General features: G+C 37.0%; 1 protein-coding gene and 2 long non-coding RNA genes across 3 annotated transcripts; all 3 read left to right on the forward strand.

Moving 5' to 3' along the window:
• The first annotated feature begins 4,839 nt into the window (after positions 1 to 4,839).
• On the forward strand, positions 4,840 to 5,432 carry LOC148801759 (uncharacterized). Its single transcript, XR_016083860.1, has 3 exons — positions 4,840 to 5,023; positions 5,106 to 5,195; positions 5,276 to 5,432. It is a non-coding gene; the product is annotated as an uncharacterized LOC148801759 (long non-coding RNA).
• Positions 5,433 to 6,994: 1,562 nt separating this feature from the next.
• On the forward strand, positions 6,995 to 16,207 carry LOC104586866 (peptide methionine sulfoxide reductase B5-like). Its single transcript, XM_010244238.3, has 3 exons — positions 6,995 to 7,376; positions 15,643 to 15,799; positions 15,889 to 16,207. The coding sequence occupies exons 1-3, from the start codon at positions 7,039 to 7,041 to the stop codon at positions 16,051 to 16,053; spliced, it is 660 nt and encodes a 219-aa protein (XP_010242540.1). The 5' UTR covers positions 6,995 to 7,038; the 3' UTR covers positions 16,054 to 16,207.
• On the forward strand, positions 7,384 to 12,069 carry LOC148801760 (uncharacterized). Its single transcript, XR_016084307.1, has 2 exons — positions 7,384 to 9,768; positions 9,940 to 12,069. It is a non-coding gene; the product is annotated as an uncharacterized LOC148801760 (long non-coding RNA).
• Positions 16,208 to 17,331: the final 1,124 nt, after the last annotated feature.

Below are 17,331 nucleotides of genomic sequence, written 5' to 3' on the forward strand. Positions count from 1 at the left end.
TGCCTAAAAATTAATCAAACGCTTAATGGGTGCATACTACAGGCCCATCAAAATATCAAGAGTCTTTGCTTCTGGGTTTTTGTTTTCTGTCGTTTCGGCGCGGGCATAGTTATCGTTGGTGACTTTAACCTCTCACGAATACAGAGCGAGAGGAGGAAGATGAGCAGTGCCCTTTCTTGATATATTTTTTTTAAATTACCCTATTTTAGTTATTATATAAAATCATCATCTCTTTTTGATATTAAAGGCAAAATTTACCCTAGCATTATCACATATTCTGCGCGAGAGGAGTGACATGGTGATCATTTTCAGCCTGGCCCAGAAACTCCACGTATGGGCTAGGTTTTATGTTTAGCCCAGGACCAACCCAGGCCTCTTTAAGGCCCACAGAATTCAGGTCCAACCGGGCTCATAATTGGCCCTGGCCTCGGCTATAGCCCTTATCACATGTGCTAAGCATGCCTCGATTCCGGCCTAGACTGGTTCATGATCACTCCCCGCTCTAGTGAAGCGTGGGGGATCTATATGTATACTAAAGTAGAAACATGCCACGTCATGGTATGAGCTTTCTCACTTACCCTAACTAAGAACTCTCACCCCTCTTCATTTTAGCCTTCCTTACTCCCTCATGAAGCCACCTCATCACTCCCTTCTCCCTCTCTCATTGTGACATCTTAGCACGCCTGGCCCATCCCACTTTCCTCTATGTTTATCCCTTTGGATATCCCTTCCTAAAACTATTCCTAAAATCTCAATACCAAAATCTAATATAATCTAGCCATGTGGCACCACTATCCCTCGCTTTCTCTTAAATTATCTATAATTCCTATTTATCTCCTAAATTATATAAGTCTTAATTATCTCTAATTTAGTATAGAGGTTCTCTCCTAAATTATTTCTAATTCATGTTTATCCTATCCCCCACTTTTCATCTATATCTATCAAAAGAAAGTTTGAATTAAAAAATTTAAGAATTATTTAAATATTATAATGAAATTATGTAATAACTTTAAAATATTTATTAAAAACACAAAAAATCATAGATTTAATAATATTCATATTATTAATAATTTTATACTTTTACGAAATTCATAACAAAATTATGTACTAACAATATAAATTATAATCTTATGAATTATTTAAATAATAAAAATTAAAAATATTATTTAAAAAATTTAATAACTAAATATTATAAATAAAAAATATTAAAATAGATAAATATTACATAACGAAATATTTAATATTATGTAATAACTTTAAAATAAATAAAATTTAAATAATGAAAACTTTTAAATATTTTACATTTCATTAAATATTTAAATAACTAAGTTTAAATAGTCAAAATAACAAAATTATGTAATAAGCTTAAAAATTTTATTAAAAGTAGAAAATCATTATAATAGATTTCATAATATTTGAATTAATAATAATTTTATATTTTACAAAATTAATAACAAAATTATGTAATAATAGCATAACTTTTTTATGGATTATGAAATTCAATAAATAAGTAATATTAAAATAACTAAATAATGATATTATTTAAATAGATAAATAATATTTTAAATAACTAATTTTAAATATTAAAAAAATCGTAACTAAATAGTATTTTAAATATTATTTAAAAATAAAATAGATTAAATAAAGAAATTACATAATAACCTTAAAAAATTTATCAACAACACAAAAAAATATAATAGATTTAATAATATTTGATAATAAGAATATATATATATATATATATATATATATATATATATATATATATGGTTGGGTTGGTTTGTTTTTTCGATTTACAAATGGCCAAACCGAAATTGACCCGATTTGGTTAGGTTGGAAAATTGCTGAACTAAAGCCCACTAGAAATACTAGAAAACTGACCAAATTGAGTTGAGTTGGGTCGTGATGGTCGGTTTCACTGGTTTGATGACCAACGTAGGTGAAATTAATTATTGTTATTTTTGTATTATAAAAAAATATTAAAAGTAGTATATAAAATATAACTAATTGTTAATTATTTAAAATGTTAAAATATAAAACAATTGTCTACTTTTATATGCTTAGATTTCGCTTAACAAAGCCTGTGCATCGCACGGGTCCTTGCTAGGTGCAATTTAAGTGGGTTAGGTCAGGTTGATGGTCAATCCAATCCTAAGTCTCAAGCTTCAAACTCAAGCTTGGTTCGATTCAAGGTTAAGACTAAGTTTAAGAACCTAGGCCTAACTCAACCTTAACTAAGCATCTCAAGCTTAGGGATGGCAATTTCTACCATAGTCGATGGGTATCACCCATACCCACCTTGGTAGGGCTTGTTTTTTTTGTTTGAAGGATGGATTTTGGGATTCTAAAACCCGTACTTTGCGGGTAGGGTATGATATTAGCCTAAACCCAACCCCCTCAACCTGCATATTGTTGGAATATGTACTAGGTGTTGAATTTAATAATATTTTGAATTAGATGTAAAGGATAATTGATAGTTTATGTGTTATTTTACATCTCAATCAAATAATTGGAAATTTTGTTGTTTATATATGTCATGTTACTTATTTATTGCTTTTAAATAACAAAAAATAATAAGAAATTAGATGAGATTTTAAACCCAACTCACCCCTACTAGGGGCGATCATGGGTCGAGTCGGGCCGGGCTTGGGCCTGGCTTTGCCTTCATAACAATGGTCTTAGGCCAGGCCCAGGCCCGACCCGACCCGACCTGCATTATGGGCCTAAAAATATAAGCCCGGACCCGACCCTACATGGGCCCGGGCCAGGCCAAGATTTCGGGCCTAATTATTGTATTTCAGTTCCAAAATTAAACAATTGTACTTTTTTTCACTTATTGTCATGGAAACTATAGTAACTTGTAAGAAACTTTAAACTTAATATCAAGATAAAAGCTTCTAACATAAAAGTAATTAAATAATTATACCTTGTAATTTATAAGTTTCAATTGGTCATTAGTATGCTAAAATTGATAATTTTAACAAACCAATTCTTCTATCAATAAAAAATCAACCTAGAACCTATAATATCTATCAAAAATAATCATCCATTGTCATGTGATATCCACAAAACAACTTTAAACATCTCTATAAGGGGCTCCATCTTCCATTAAGCTCCTACAAATAAAAAGTGAAATAAAAAAGATATTAGCAAACTAAGAAAAAATAATTTAAATTAATGTAAATAAAAAAGTAATAAAATATTGAAAATGCTTTCAATTTTACCCAAAACTTGCAACGACTCTAAACTTCATATTTATCTTCATCAATGGAATCTTCATCACTAGAAGATTTGTCTTTTTGTGAGAGAGAGATTGGACGCGACAATGGTTTTGTGAAATTGGTGAGACTTGAGAGAGAGAGAGAGAGACGAGAATATTAGGGTTTAGTAATTTCTATATTTCATTAAATACTATATTAGAATTTGGTAAGATCTAAAACCGTAGGATTAAAATCTTTAATCTCCTACAAATCTCTATTTTATATATAAAACATCAATTATCAAATATTTTAAAATAACATATATATATATATATTATTTTTAAATATCTAGGCTGGGTTGGGCCTAAAAAAATTAGGCCCAAGTTCGGCCCTAAATTTTGTGGTCCTGATGTGAGCCCGGGCCCAGGGCCTTAACAAAAAACCTAGGCCTAAGCCCGGATTTTCCAGCCTGGGCTGAAATGATCACTCCTAACCCTACAATTGAATACGTGGAAGGTTTTGCATTTCCATGTGCATGGGGGGGGGGGAGGGGGGCTTGGCGGGTAGAGTCTACAATTTACAAAACCCTCCCCGAACCCACTTTGCTACCATCCCTGCTCAGGTTAGGCTTGGGCTTGGGCATATTGAGCTTTGTAGATCATAAAATGTTGGACAAACTTAAAATCCATTGAATCAGTACCCAAAGCCTCAACCTAAGCCCAATCTTAGTTTAATTTAGACCCGACTTTTTTATGCTCAAGCCCATCTTAAAGTTAAAAAACTCAAACCCAACCTATTCAAAAAGCTTTGATTGAATTGGATTGGACTTAAATTGGGTACACCCCTAGCTCTATTGCCTGAAATTGTTTTAATAAAGCGAGGAGTACCCTGTACTTTGGGCCTAGTGCCACTTTGGTCCCCAAACTTTAAAATGCGACAATTCAGTACCCGAACTTTCAAAGCGTGACAGTCCAGTGCCTACCATTAACTTACTGATAACCAACCATTAAGTGGCATTTGAAAAAGATAGATATGCCCTGTGAGTGTCACCTAATTTTCTTTATCAACCATCCAAACATTGACAAAAAATTAACAATCCCAAATCCTTTCCTCTTTTATTCAAGAAAGTTGGGGTTACTAGAATGCCCACTCAAATGTGACCCCAACTTTCTTGAATGGAAGAGGCAAGGATTTGGGACTATTAATTTTTTGTCAGTGTTTGGATGGTTGGTAAAGAAAATTAGATAACACTCGAAGGGCATTTGTGTCCTTTTCAAGTGCCACTTAATGACTGGTTAACAACTAGTTAACGGTAAGTACTGGATTGTCACGTTTCGAAAGTTTAGGTACTAAATTGTCGCATTTTAAAATTCCGAGACCAATGTGGCACTAGGCCCAAAGTACAAGGTACTAATCAAGAATTTTCCCATTATATATAAACAAGGTAGAAGAAATTTTCTCCATTTTTTGAAATTTTATTTTTTTATTCCACGCTTTTATGAATTTAACCAATTAAATACTTACACTTGAACCATTTTTTGCCACGTCCGATGGCTTTCAAAGAGTCATGTTTTGTCACGATTCTAGGATTGTTTATCACGTCCAAAACCACTCCTACATTGTGTCTAACTCAAACACAAAAACTTTGTTCTTCTTCTACTTTTCAAGTCAAGTATTTTACATTCTTTTTCTTCATTCTCTTCTCACAATCAATACCTATATTTCTTATTTTCATTATGTTTTCTTCATGTTATACCTTTCACAGTGGTGGAAGTAATTCTATTTTTGAGAGAGAAAAATAGAGGCGGAAGGACATCAACCAGGTAAATCGTTTCACCGTTTCCTTTCTTCCTTTTTCTATTCCGAATCTAATTTAAATTTTGTTGTTTTTCTCACTAAAATCAGGGGGGTGGAAAGGTGCTATTTTGGACGAAAGCTACTCTATTTTAGACAAAATAAAAGGGGTGGAACTACTCTGATTCATCACCCAAATAGGTAAAACTCCTTCCCCGTCTCCATTCTTTTTCCTCTATTTTGAACCCAGTTTCAAATTCATTGTTTTTGACTAAAAACAGGTGCATTGTTTTTGACTAAAAAGAGACGTTTTATACTAAAAGCAAGGGTGGAAGGAGACTAGGTGTGATCTGTATGTTTTGCAAAAAGTCCGCTTTTTACTAATTGGGCAAAGAAGACGAAGATAAATGGGCCAACACAACCCACTTTCGCTAACAAGTACGGGTCAGTATCAACCCGTTTCCGACCAATTTGTTTTAATTACCGTGTTATACACGCTTGTCGGATTTGCCATGTTACACACGGTTACTTAATAATAATAATTTTATTTTTTGTTTTTAATTATTATTTTGAATAATTTATAGTTTTGTTATTTAAAATAAATAATTACACACAACTATTTAAATTGAAGATGGAGGGGGCCTGTGCAATAATTATTTTTTAAAATAATTATTTAAAAATTTCTCCTAAATTATCTCTAATTATTATTTATCTTCTAAAGTATCTCTAACTCCTATTTATCTCTTAAATTATCTTTAATTCCTATTTATCCTCTCCCCCACTTTTTATTTATACCTATCTAATGAAAGTTTGAATTAAAAATTTTAAGAATTATGTAAATATTCTAATAAAATTATATAATAAATTTAAAATATTTATTAGAAACACAAAAAATAATTATAATAAATTTAATAATATTCATATTATTAATAATTTTATATTTTTACAAATTCATGATGAAATTATGTACTAACAATATAGATTATAATCTTCCAAATTATTCAATTTGAATGTTATTTAAATAATAAAAATTTAACATTAAAAAATAAAATATTATAGGAGGTGTTTTGTTAAATATTGACTAGCGGGGTGTTATTGAATAGAAAGGGGTATTTTAATAAAGGGAAATTTCCCAATCAGTACCTTGTACTTTGGCTCAAGTGACAATTTGGTCCCCGAACTTTAAAATGCGACAATCCAATACTCGAACTTTCAAAATGTAACAATCTAGTACTCGAACTTTCAAAGTGTAACAATCTAGTACCCAAATTTTCAAAGTGTAACAATCTAGTACCCAAACTTTCAAAATATGACAATCTACTACCTGCCATTAACCAATCTGTTAATCAACCATTAAGTGACATTTGAAAAGTAAAAAATGCCCTTCGAATGCCATCTAATTCTCTTTATCAACCATCCAAACATTGGCAAAAAACTAAACAGTCCCAAATCCTAGCCTCTTCTATTCAAAAAAGTTGGTGATTGTTTAGAAGAATCTAGAATTTGGGACTGTTCATTTTATTGTCAATGTTTGAATAGTTGATAAAAAGAATTAGATGGCATTCTTAGGGCATTTGACTTTTCAAATGTCACTTAACGGCTGATTAACGGACTAGTTAACGATAAGTACTAGATTGCCACATTTTGAAAGTTTGGATACTGGATTGTCATATTTTGAAAGTTCGGGTATTGATTAAGAATTTTCCCTTTAATAAATGGCCATTTCTATTATTTTGCATGGGCTTAACAAATCCCATAGATTGGACGGGTACGGAGTTAACTTTGGCTGTTGGGGCCCAACAGCATAGACTGTTGACACAGTTTCTAGATTGGGCACGTTGGGCAACTCACCAGTCATGCTTTGGTTTTTACTCAAAATAAATTAAGATGTAATTACTAATTTACCTATTCAAGGTAACGTGGCATTTTCAAAAATTTTCTCTAGGCCGTTGCCCCCAACTGCAAGTTTTTCCACGGGTACCCGCTAGTATTTAATAAGATAATGGATTTTAGCTGATAGAAAGAGCAAGTCGCGATTAAAAAGATGGGCGTCCAACTTCTCAGGATTTCCCCTTTCTCATCTCCCAGAATATTAATTCCCACTCCTAGCACCCACCTGACCCGATTCCTCGGCCACATTCATTCTCGCGGAGGCTCTATTTCTGGTTGTCTCCACGAATCCGGGTTCAAATCTTCGTCAAAATCTATATCTCCTGCAATTTCCGCAACTGGGTTTGGTAGGTACGTTCAGCAGAAGACGAGAAGCTTGAGAGGTGGAGTGGTATCCATGGCTGCACCTGGTTCTGTTCAGAAATCCGAAGAAGAGTGGCAGGCAATTCTCACCCCGGAGCAGTTCCGGATTCTGCGGCAGAAAGGAACCGAGTAAGATTTACAAAATTGAGCCTTTACCAGTTCAAGTGTAGACGTTTTCCTTATGGAGTTTCTGTGGTTTGGGTCTGGCTGTTAATCGTGTTCTGGATTTTGACATGCGTATTCGCTTATCGAAGTACGTGATTCTGTTCTGCTTTCTTCTGGACAAATGTTTGGGTAGTCGCATTGGTACTTTTAGTCCGTTTGATCGAGATTATTGACTTTTGATATCCCCTTCCAATCGTTGAGATTTGGTTGCTTTAAATTTTGATATACTCTGCATGATAGCCTGCATTTGTGAATGCCAAGCGCTTATCTTATGACCAATTCCCTTACCGGTGCTGGAGATTCTCAAAGTTTTGTCATAAGAAATCTAACTTAGATAAAATTTTATATATCATTTCCAACTGACTATTGGTCATATCATCCTGATGATTCCCAAATCTAATTACATTTTATATTGATATTTGTTAGTTCATCTTGTTTTGTGCTTGCTTCCTTGTCTAGTTGTGTTTTTACTTGTTATCTTAACATGGCTAGATCATGCCATTAGAGAATAGCTAGTTCCTTTCATATGGACCTTTAAAGACAATTATGAAATAGCCATATGCTCCTATATAGAAAGCAAATGTAGTTGGGATAGATAAATTACCAACTACCTGTGATTGATCTTTTCTGAATAAGTGAATATTTCCACCGACAGTCCTGTTGTGCTTTAACTAGTTATTTCTCTTAGATTTTGTAGTGAGTTTAGTAACACTAGATTACTTTACAGACTTGGCAGTCTTGGTTGTATTTTACTTTGTTTTTTATTATCTCCTGGATGACGATATGTTTTGCTCTGAGCCACGTCATCAATAAAATGTTTAGCCAAGAGTTGAGTTGGTTGACATCTTGCAGGCATCCATGAGTTTGGGGACTTGGGGTTGAAGCTCAACTTATCTTTCTGAAAATAAAAGGGACAGAATTTCTTGGTTCTTTTTCATTAGATGCATGTGAATAATATTTATAATGAAAGTTATTCGTCTGTTGACAAAGTACATAACAATTGTTGCCTCTCTTTGCATGCACTTATTTGCAGGAAGGTACCACCGAAGGTGGCTCTCCTGCTTCCAAATCCCACATCCATTCATGCTTTCTGTTTTTGCTCATTGTCCAAATTACGTTAATGTCTCTATAACAAAATGTAGATTTTTCCCACTACCTAGGTTGAAATCCCACATTTCCATGGTTCTCATCTTGATTCCATAATCTGCTTTTGCTTTTTGCAAATGAAGTTAACTCTTTTTTTCCCAAAGGGAGTTCCAAGTAAGTGGCTTTTTTCATAGTGGAAAGTTCCATATGTAGTAAGTAGTTTGCATGGCAAGTGTCTTTTGTGGTATTCTGTCAATTTATTATCTCTTTGTTTTTATGAATCCTCAAAAGGAGGTGTGCAAGTTAGAAAAGATTATGAGAGATTTCTTGTGGGAACTGGGTGGACTGACCGGTTAAGTGGGAACTCTTTGTAAAAGGAAGGATATGGGGCTTAGCAAAGAAGAATATAGCATAGTTGGGTAAGTGGTTGTGGATATGGCCTCTGGAAAGGGAAAGACCATGGAATTGGGTAGTGGAGGGCTTATGTGGACATGATAGCAATGGGCGGGATGCTGGTATCTCGTGGTATCACCTTTTAAGGCTAGTCATGGTGTTCTTCCTCAGTTCTTAAGCCATATAAGGTATGATATGTATATTGGAGACAAAGTACTCTTTGGGGAAGATATTTGGGTGGGCAACTCTCCTCTTAAGGTTCTTTTTCCCTCCTTATACTCTCCTGCACATACAGAGAGACTGTTTCCAAGATTTGAACCCTGGTCACCCAGGTTGCAATGGAGCAACCCAACCATTGCACCAAGGCCCACCCTCATCTGTGTGAGAACCAATAAGCTCTTAAAATTGCTTTATGGTTTTTTTTTGGCAGTAGGATCATTACAAGAATCTTAATCATATGTATGACTCATAGGCTGCATTTGATTAGAGTGCAAATGCAAATATGTTCAGTTCATGAAAATGCAAACTTGGTTTGGTTGTGCATCAACAAATTTTGTATTCTTACAAAACGTACTTTGCTCCCATTTGGAATGCAAAAATGTCAGGAAAATAAATTACTTTCGTTTTCAATACAAAAATATATTCTTAGCAAAAACCTACAAAACTGAATAGGAGTGCAAATTTTCTTTGGTTCATCATTTGTACTCTTACTAAATACAGCCATAGAGAATGGATACCTTTGGAGTTCATTGGATAAAAATTTTTAACAATGGTGTTGACTGATGTGGTGTTAGGTGTTAGGTGCTGTGGTGTTTCAAGCTGGAATGTTTCAGCTTGAATGATTGTTTTGGAAGGGGTGTTTCTTAATCCTAGTAAGGTAGGTGGTTGCTTTTGGGCTTCCCATTCTATGGGTGGCTTTTCTTGTGCTTCCTTTTTCACATTCTTAACTTTGTCCAATCCCCTTCTGCTGTCTTTTCCTATGAAGGAAGTATGGAGTGTTGTCATTTCTCCTAAAATTAGTGCATTTTGTTTGGGTTGTCTTCCACAGAGGAATTAAAATTTGTGACATGTTGCAAAGGAAGAGAACCAACTGGTATATTTCTCCTAACTGATGTTCATGTGCAAATAAATGGTGAGATCACTTACCATTTACTAATTTATTGTCAATTTGTTTGCTGTGTTTGGGATTGGTTTCTGTTCTTTCTGAGAGAAGGTTGACTTTCCCTGTTGGCTTGGACAGATTGTTTGGGGCAAATACGTTCAGATGGCTAAAGAGAAGAAAGAGAATAATGTGGAGATGTACAAGTTGCTGTGATTTGGACTATTTAGTAGGAACAGAATGCACAGACCTTCGAGGAGAACAAAAGACATAAGGAGGCAATACTTGAAAACATCACAGTGAATGTGACACATTGAAATGAAGATATTAGATCTATTTTACTTCATAATGGATGAAATCTTCGGAAATTAGGGATCAGTAGTAGGATCTTCATAAAAATGGACACCATAGAATAGGGGATTGTTGAAGGTGAATTTTGATGGAAGCAATCTTGGCAATCCAGGGCCATCTGGATTAGGGGGAGTAATAAGCGATGATAATAGAGTGATACTTGTATGGGGTCAACACATGCTGTGAGTGGTTGACATTGTATGTTTTTAACTGCTGCTTTAATGAAAGTTACCGTTTCGAATCAAAAAAAGGGATGACAATGGAGTCATACTTGCAATGTTTTTTGGCCCAATAAGTGAGGGAAACTCAATCAGTTCCCAACTTATGCTGGCAGTGTCTAGGGTGCAAAAGTCTAAGGAATAGGAGTTGAAAGACTGGTTGTTGAAGGAGATTCCGAAGTAGTAACTGGTTGGTTGATGAAGGATGGCAATACTTTAATGGATTTATAGAAACAAAATAAGACGCTTTAGATGGTATTCAAGGACTATGCAGTTAACATTTCAATGGGTACAAAGATCAGCTAAAAGTTTGGCTGATGTTCTTGCCAAAGAAGGGTCTAATATGCATGAGTTATTTAGGACTCAGATGTAAAAGAAACTGTTGTGGGGAGAGATAATAGGTGCTATTCTCTCAAGAATTGTAATGAGCTGTATTGACACAACTTGTTGTACATTATTGTTCCCTTAATAAAATCTGTATTATTTATAAAAAAGTACATTGGAAATAGAGAAAGTAACAGTGCAGGAAGTTTTATTATAGTTTCAAAAACAAAGGCACCATTAAGTTCTACGTAGAACAAAGTGGGAATTCCTCCCAAATACAATAAACATCATTTTGATGTTTCCTCCCATGCTCATTAATAGATTAAGAAAATTACAAAGGAAGGGAGCTAAAATAACTTAACTCCCAGAGTCTATTGACTTACACCCAAAATATAATAGTAATTACAACTGAGCCCAAAAGATAGAATTCCTATTCACCCCTTGCCTAGCTAGACCATCTACAAATGAGTTTGCACTTCTTACCCAAGTGCGTTGAACCTCAGTATCCTTAGACAACCAATTGAATTTCCTCTTTTCATTGCTGTAGTTCTAGATCCTAGTTGTCATCTTTTAGCCAACTTAGCCAACTCGCCACAATTTCAGAGTTTCCTTCTATGATCAGTTTGCTGATATTCGTATCTTTAGCTCTTTGTACCCCTTTTAGAGCTGCTAGTATCTCAGCCCTCAATGAGTCTCCCACTCCAATTGGGCCAGAGAATATGGCTAGTAGGTTCCCTTTTTCATCCCTTAAAATTCCCCCTATTTCAGAGGGCCTTGGGTTGCCCATGCTGCTGCCATCAAAATTCAGTTTAGCAAAACTAGGAGGTGGAAGGTTCCAGCAAGAACTAGAGACCATCTTAACTGGTGTTGATTGTGCAATTTCCCTCCACTTCCTAAGCAAATCATCTATTGAGAAATCTGAAAACATATCCAGAGTTTTTAACCAATGTGTCACCCTTATATGAGTTACCTCCAAAATTACTTCCAAACTTCTCTCCTTTTCTGAAAAAAAAAATCCTTGAATTTCTTTCTTCCCAGATAGTCCAGCAAATTGATGCCCTGACACATTTCCACATAACCTTAGCCCCTTTTGTCGGCCAGATAGAAGGGGTGGAAGTAAACAGGCTTTGCACATTCATTGGGGGAGTCCACCTGCACCCAAACAAATAAGTAAACTATTCCCAACCTTCGGAGGAATAGGTTGACACCACACCTCTTTAACCGGGAAGGACAGCCTAAGAAAAACAACTGGCTGGGTTAGGGCTTTAAAGAATGAAGCACAAGCAAAGGAACCTGAGGGAGTGATTGTCCAAATTCTACTGTCTATCTTTGATGGTTCTAGGAACACCCCATCAAGCATGGAAAGTAAGGATAAAGTACAGTCTAACTTTGTGTCCCTTATGTCTCTTCTCAAACCCAAGTTCCAACCAAACCTAGAGGTTAAGTTAGAGGATACAAGGAATTTGGAAACCGGTTCATTCTTAAGGGTAGATAAAGCAAAAATAGCCGGAAATTGATCTTTCAAAGGAGAACCCCCAACCGAAACATGTTCCCAAAATTTAATGAAATTGCTTGAGTGCAAATCATACCTGATCCAAGGAGAGAACAAAGGCAAAATAGCTTCAATGGCTTTCCAAGAAGATGCCCTTATAGTCCTAGCTAGAATCCCAGAGTCCTATCCATTGTCTGCAAGCCCATGAGTACTACCCACTATCTTAGCCCACCACTTTTCTTTTTCCAATGAAAATCTCCACAACCATTTCCCCAATAATGCCATCTTTTCCTTATCTTCCCAATACCTAGGCCTCCATCTTTCTTGCACCTGCACACCATCTTCCACCCAACCCTATGGTCCTTTTTCTCATCCCCCAATTCCCAAAGGAAATCTCTCATTAACTTTTCTAGCTTACCAGCCACCCCTACCGACACCTTGAAAAATGACAGAAAGTAAACAGACAGGTTTGCTAAGGAAGACCTAATTAGAGTGATTCTCTCTCCAAGAGAAAGATAATTTTTCTTCCAAGTGGCAAACCTCTTTTCAAATCTTTATACAACCAGAATCCAGAACTCTCCTTTCTAAGGATTATCTCCCAAAGGAAGACCAAGGTAGTTTATAGGCCAATTAGACACTCCAAAATGTCTACATACTCAAGAATCTCCCCCTCCCCCAAGTTGACTCCTACTATACAACTTTTCTCGAAATTCACTTTAAGATTTGACATTTGCTCACAGAGTTGTACAGTGAGCTTCATATTCTTTATCCTATCAGGGTCTCCTCCTTCACAAAAAAGTATTGTATCATCTGCAAACTGCAAACGTGTAAGTGATATGTTCTCCCTTCCCACTCTCGACCCCCTGATTAAATTTCTGGAATCTACTCTAGAGATTAGCCTCCCCAAAACTTCTGCAACCAAGGTAAACAAAAAAGGAGAGAGGGGGTCTCCTTGTCTAATCCCTCTCCTTTACGAAGGCTCCTTGGTTATTTTCTATAATTGTTGGGAGCACCTTCTTGATTCTAATGGACATACCTTTGTAATAATCTTATACAAACTATTAACAAGGCTGATTGATCTGTAATCCCTTGGATGGTTTGCTTCTCTTTTCTCGGGCATCAAGGCAATGAAGGTGGAGTTCAATCCTGGGTTAATCACTCATCTATTATGAAATTCATCAAACACCATCAATAGATCATCTTTCAATATCTCCCAACAGTCCTGATAAAAAGGCCATAGTAAATCCATCTGGGCTTGGTGCCTTTGATCTATCCATAGAGAACATTGCCTCCTTTATTTCTTCCACGTTTAATTTTCTCTCCAACCACTCCCTGTCCTCTAACCCCAAAGTTGGCCATTCCAACCCCTCAAGCCGCACCCTATTATTTAGGGGTCTTCTAAATATAGACCTAAAATGATCTGCAAAAGCCCCAACAATCTGTCTTTGATTGGATATTGTTGCCCCTTCAATTTCTAGACTTGAGATGAAATTTTTTCTCCTTCTCCCATTTGCCACAACATGAAAGAATTTAGTATTTCTATCCCCCTCTCACAAAACCTGATATGTTCTTTGAATGTTAAAGTCAAATCATGGGTGGGGAATAGTCCTCTTAAGGACCTGTTTCCTTCCCTGTATGCCCTCTTGGAGTTTAAAAATAAGCCAATTTCTTTTTTTCATCCTTTTCTTCCTCCAATTCTGGGTTTGGGTGGAACCTGGGATTGAGGAGGGCTGTGAGGGACTCTAACTTCCACAGTGTCTTGAGCCTTCCACAGTGTCTTTTTTCTTGTGCTTCCTTTTTCAGAGTCTTGTGTTAGTCCACCAATCCCACAACCTCTCCTTTCCTGGTTAATGAGGTTTGGTGCAAAGCAATCCCTCCTAGGGTTGGGTGTTTTTGTTGGGAAGTCTATCTGGAAAGATTCAATACTGGTGACTTGCTTCAAAAGAAGAGACTCAATACATGCTTATCACCTCACTGGTGTGTTCTATGCAAAGCGGATGGGGAGACTGGGTTTCACTTACTGGTGTCGTGCCAATTTGCAAAGTCAATTTGGGAATGGGCTTTTTCTCTCTTTGGGCACAGGGGGAACCCTTCATCAGATTTGCAGAGCCTATTTTCTCCTTCTTTGTTTAGGTGGCACGAGAAAAGGGGAAGGATAATGTGGAGAGGTTTGAGGGCTGCAATTTGTTGGTCCTTATGGGAAGAGAGAAATCTTAGAATTTTCTCGGATAAGGAGAGAGGGGCTGAGGAATTGAGGGCTGTACAGTGGCTGAAATCAATAGAGTTATTCACAGACTACACGGTGGATGACTTGTTAAGGAAGTGGGGTGAGGTTGCAAGTTGTATGAAGTCCAAATCAGTCGTGAAGGTGTTTTGGACACCCCCACTGGCTGGATTCCTAAAACTGAACTTTGATGGGAGTTGTAGGGGGAATCCTGGACAGTCGGGGATTGGGGGTGCCTTTAGGGATGAGAACGGAGTCATTTCAGCCATGTTCTCAGGTCCAATTGGAGTGGGGAATTCTCTTAGAGCTGAGATCTTGGCAGTTATGGAAGGTGTTCAGAAAGCTAAGGAAATGGACGTCAGAAAACTCATAATAGAAGGGGATTCGGAGGTGGTAATAGGGTGGCTGAGGAAAGACAACTGCGGACTATGGAAGTACAGCAATGAGTAGAAAGTTCAAGTGGCTGGTGTGGGAAATGGAAATCAGGTTGAGTTGGGTTAATAGATCAGCTAACTCTATAGCTGATGGCTAGCTAAATAGGGGACTGAAAGGGATGTAATGTTTTGGGCTAAGTTGTAATCATTTTACTTCTTTTTTCTTTTCTTTCTTTGAGGACTTAAGCTGTCTTTGGAAGACAAGAGTGTTTGTCTTCCTTGATGTAACTATTCCTATCATATTTCAATGAAATTTATGAAGTTGTTATTGATAAAAAAAATGTTAAAAGTCAAATCACCTATGTGGCACTTACATGAAGACAAAACAGGAGCACAATACCATGGTACCCCCTCTCTAAAAAAATAAAAAAAAAGAGAAAGAAATAATACCAAGGCTGTTGATGTAATTTTCCTGTCCACATAAGAGTTGTTTGAACTTTAGAAACCAAGTTAACACTGAATTAGCATCATTTGTTCTTCTTTAGTGAGAGATCTTCATACATTGGATGCAGCAGCAAGAGCAAGTGCGGTATTTCCTTTTGGGTCAGTTTAAGTTACAGTTTTTGTTATGGTTTTGGTGCTTCTTGTTATAGTTGAAATCATACACAGGTACCCGGGCACTGGAGAATACGACAAGTTTTTTGGTGAAGGGATCTATAACTGTGCAGGTTGTGGGACTCCACTCTATAGATCCACCACAAAGTTCAATTCCGGCTGTGGCTGGCCAGCTTTCTATGAAGGCCTCCCTGGAGCTATAAATCGCACTGTAAGATTCATTACCTTAGCACAAGTGGGTCTTCTTGCTCAATTATTTTCTTTAATCTTGTATGTCTGTTTTTGGTGCATTTTTGCCAGCCCGACCCAGATGGGAGGAGAACTGAAATTACATGCGCAGCTTGCGGTGGTCATTTAGGTCATGTTTTCAAAGGGGAGGGTTTCCGAACACCTACTGATGAACGCCATTGTGTGAACAGTATCTCCATCAAGTTCGTTCCTGCATCCTCCTCTCCGTCCCTGTGAAATTTATATTGTAAATGTTGCTTCTATGCATGCAGATATTAGTTCTGTTGATGAAATTTGGACTGTGATGATAGTATGATACTCTATGGCTTTGAACTTGGAACAAATTTAATGTCTGTATAAATTGGTTAGAACCAGGAACATCATCAATTCATCATCATCTAAGCATTGTCCCAGCTATAAGGGGTCGGCTACATGAACCCAATTCCACCATTCCGTTCTGTTCAGTGCCATATCCATCCGTTTGAACAAAAAACACCCGCAAGGCCGCAACCATTTAGAAATAAAAAAAAAGGGAACATCTATTTTCGCAGGCTTTTTCCCCCTTCTATCATTTTCAGGAGGGAAGCTTTCTCTGCGCCATGGATGAAAGTTTTCTTTTTGTTCTTGGAAAAAACGTAGGTGACACTGTGACAGGTGACTTAACAGTGACTGTATCGATATGCTGCAGATGATCATCACCATGACCATGGGGTGACTTAACAGTTCTAACACGGGCTGTGGCCAGAGAGAGGTCCACGAGTCCATTCAAATCTCTAACGAAGCTTTCACATCTTGGGTATGCCATGCCATGTTTCCATTGGTTCCGCTTATGCCAATTCCAAACTTACGTGTGCATTAGAAATTCTGAACAGGCCCGACCGCCCAAGTTGCAGAAGTGAACAGCATCATCTGATGCTCACGACAGTGCGACGAGAACTTTATTATGGATAAAGTTTAAGGTCTGACCTGAAGGCTGAAATGGTCGAAATTCTTTATTCTATGGGTGCACGTGACGTCGACGGACCTTGCCATATCCCACGCCTCCATCCCAGGAGGAGGCGCCGACTGACCATCTCAGCTGCAGTTACTGGGTCATCGGCTGCAAAGCCGACAGTCAATTTCCCACAAAACTTGGATAACAACATAACCCAGTCAAGTTTTTACAGCTCATCTAGTTTCCTTCTTGCCAGCTCCGTAACGCCTTTTCCCATGTTAGATAAAGAGAAAAAGGGTTCAGGTTCAGCCTTCAGGGATTAAATAATTTCCAACCCAGACTTTACGTGGGGATGAGATCAAACAACACAGAAGACAAAACTGGACTACCCAATTTGGGTGTTTGTTCTAAAACCAGCTCTAGGGATAGGTTCAGTCAGGTTGGTGGATCGGGAGTTGACATTCTATGGTGATGAAGGGGAATTTGGCCCGACCTCGCAATCATCCGACACATGGCAAAAACAAGCAACTCAGGACAGTAGAGTGTCCGGAGCGAGCACCGAAAGCAAGTCCAAGCTCACT

This window comes from Nelumbo nucifera, chromosome 3, assembly GCF_055504915.1.
Source record: "Nelumbo nucifera cultivar China Antique chromosome 3, China Antique-T2T, whole genome shotgun sequence".
Classification (NCBI taxonomy): domain Eukaryota; kingdom Viridiplantae; phylum Streptophyta; class Magnoliopsida; order Proteales; family Nelumbonaceae; genus Nelumbo; species Nelumbo nucifera.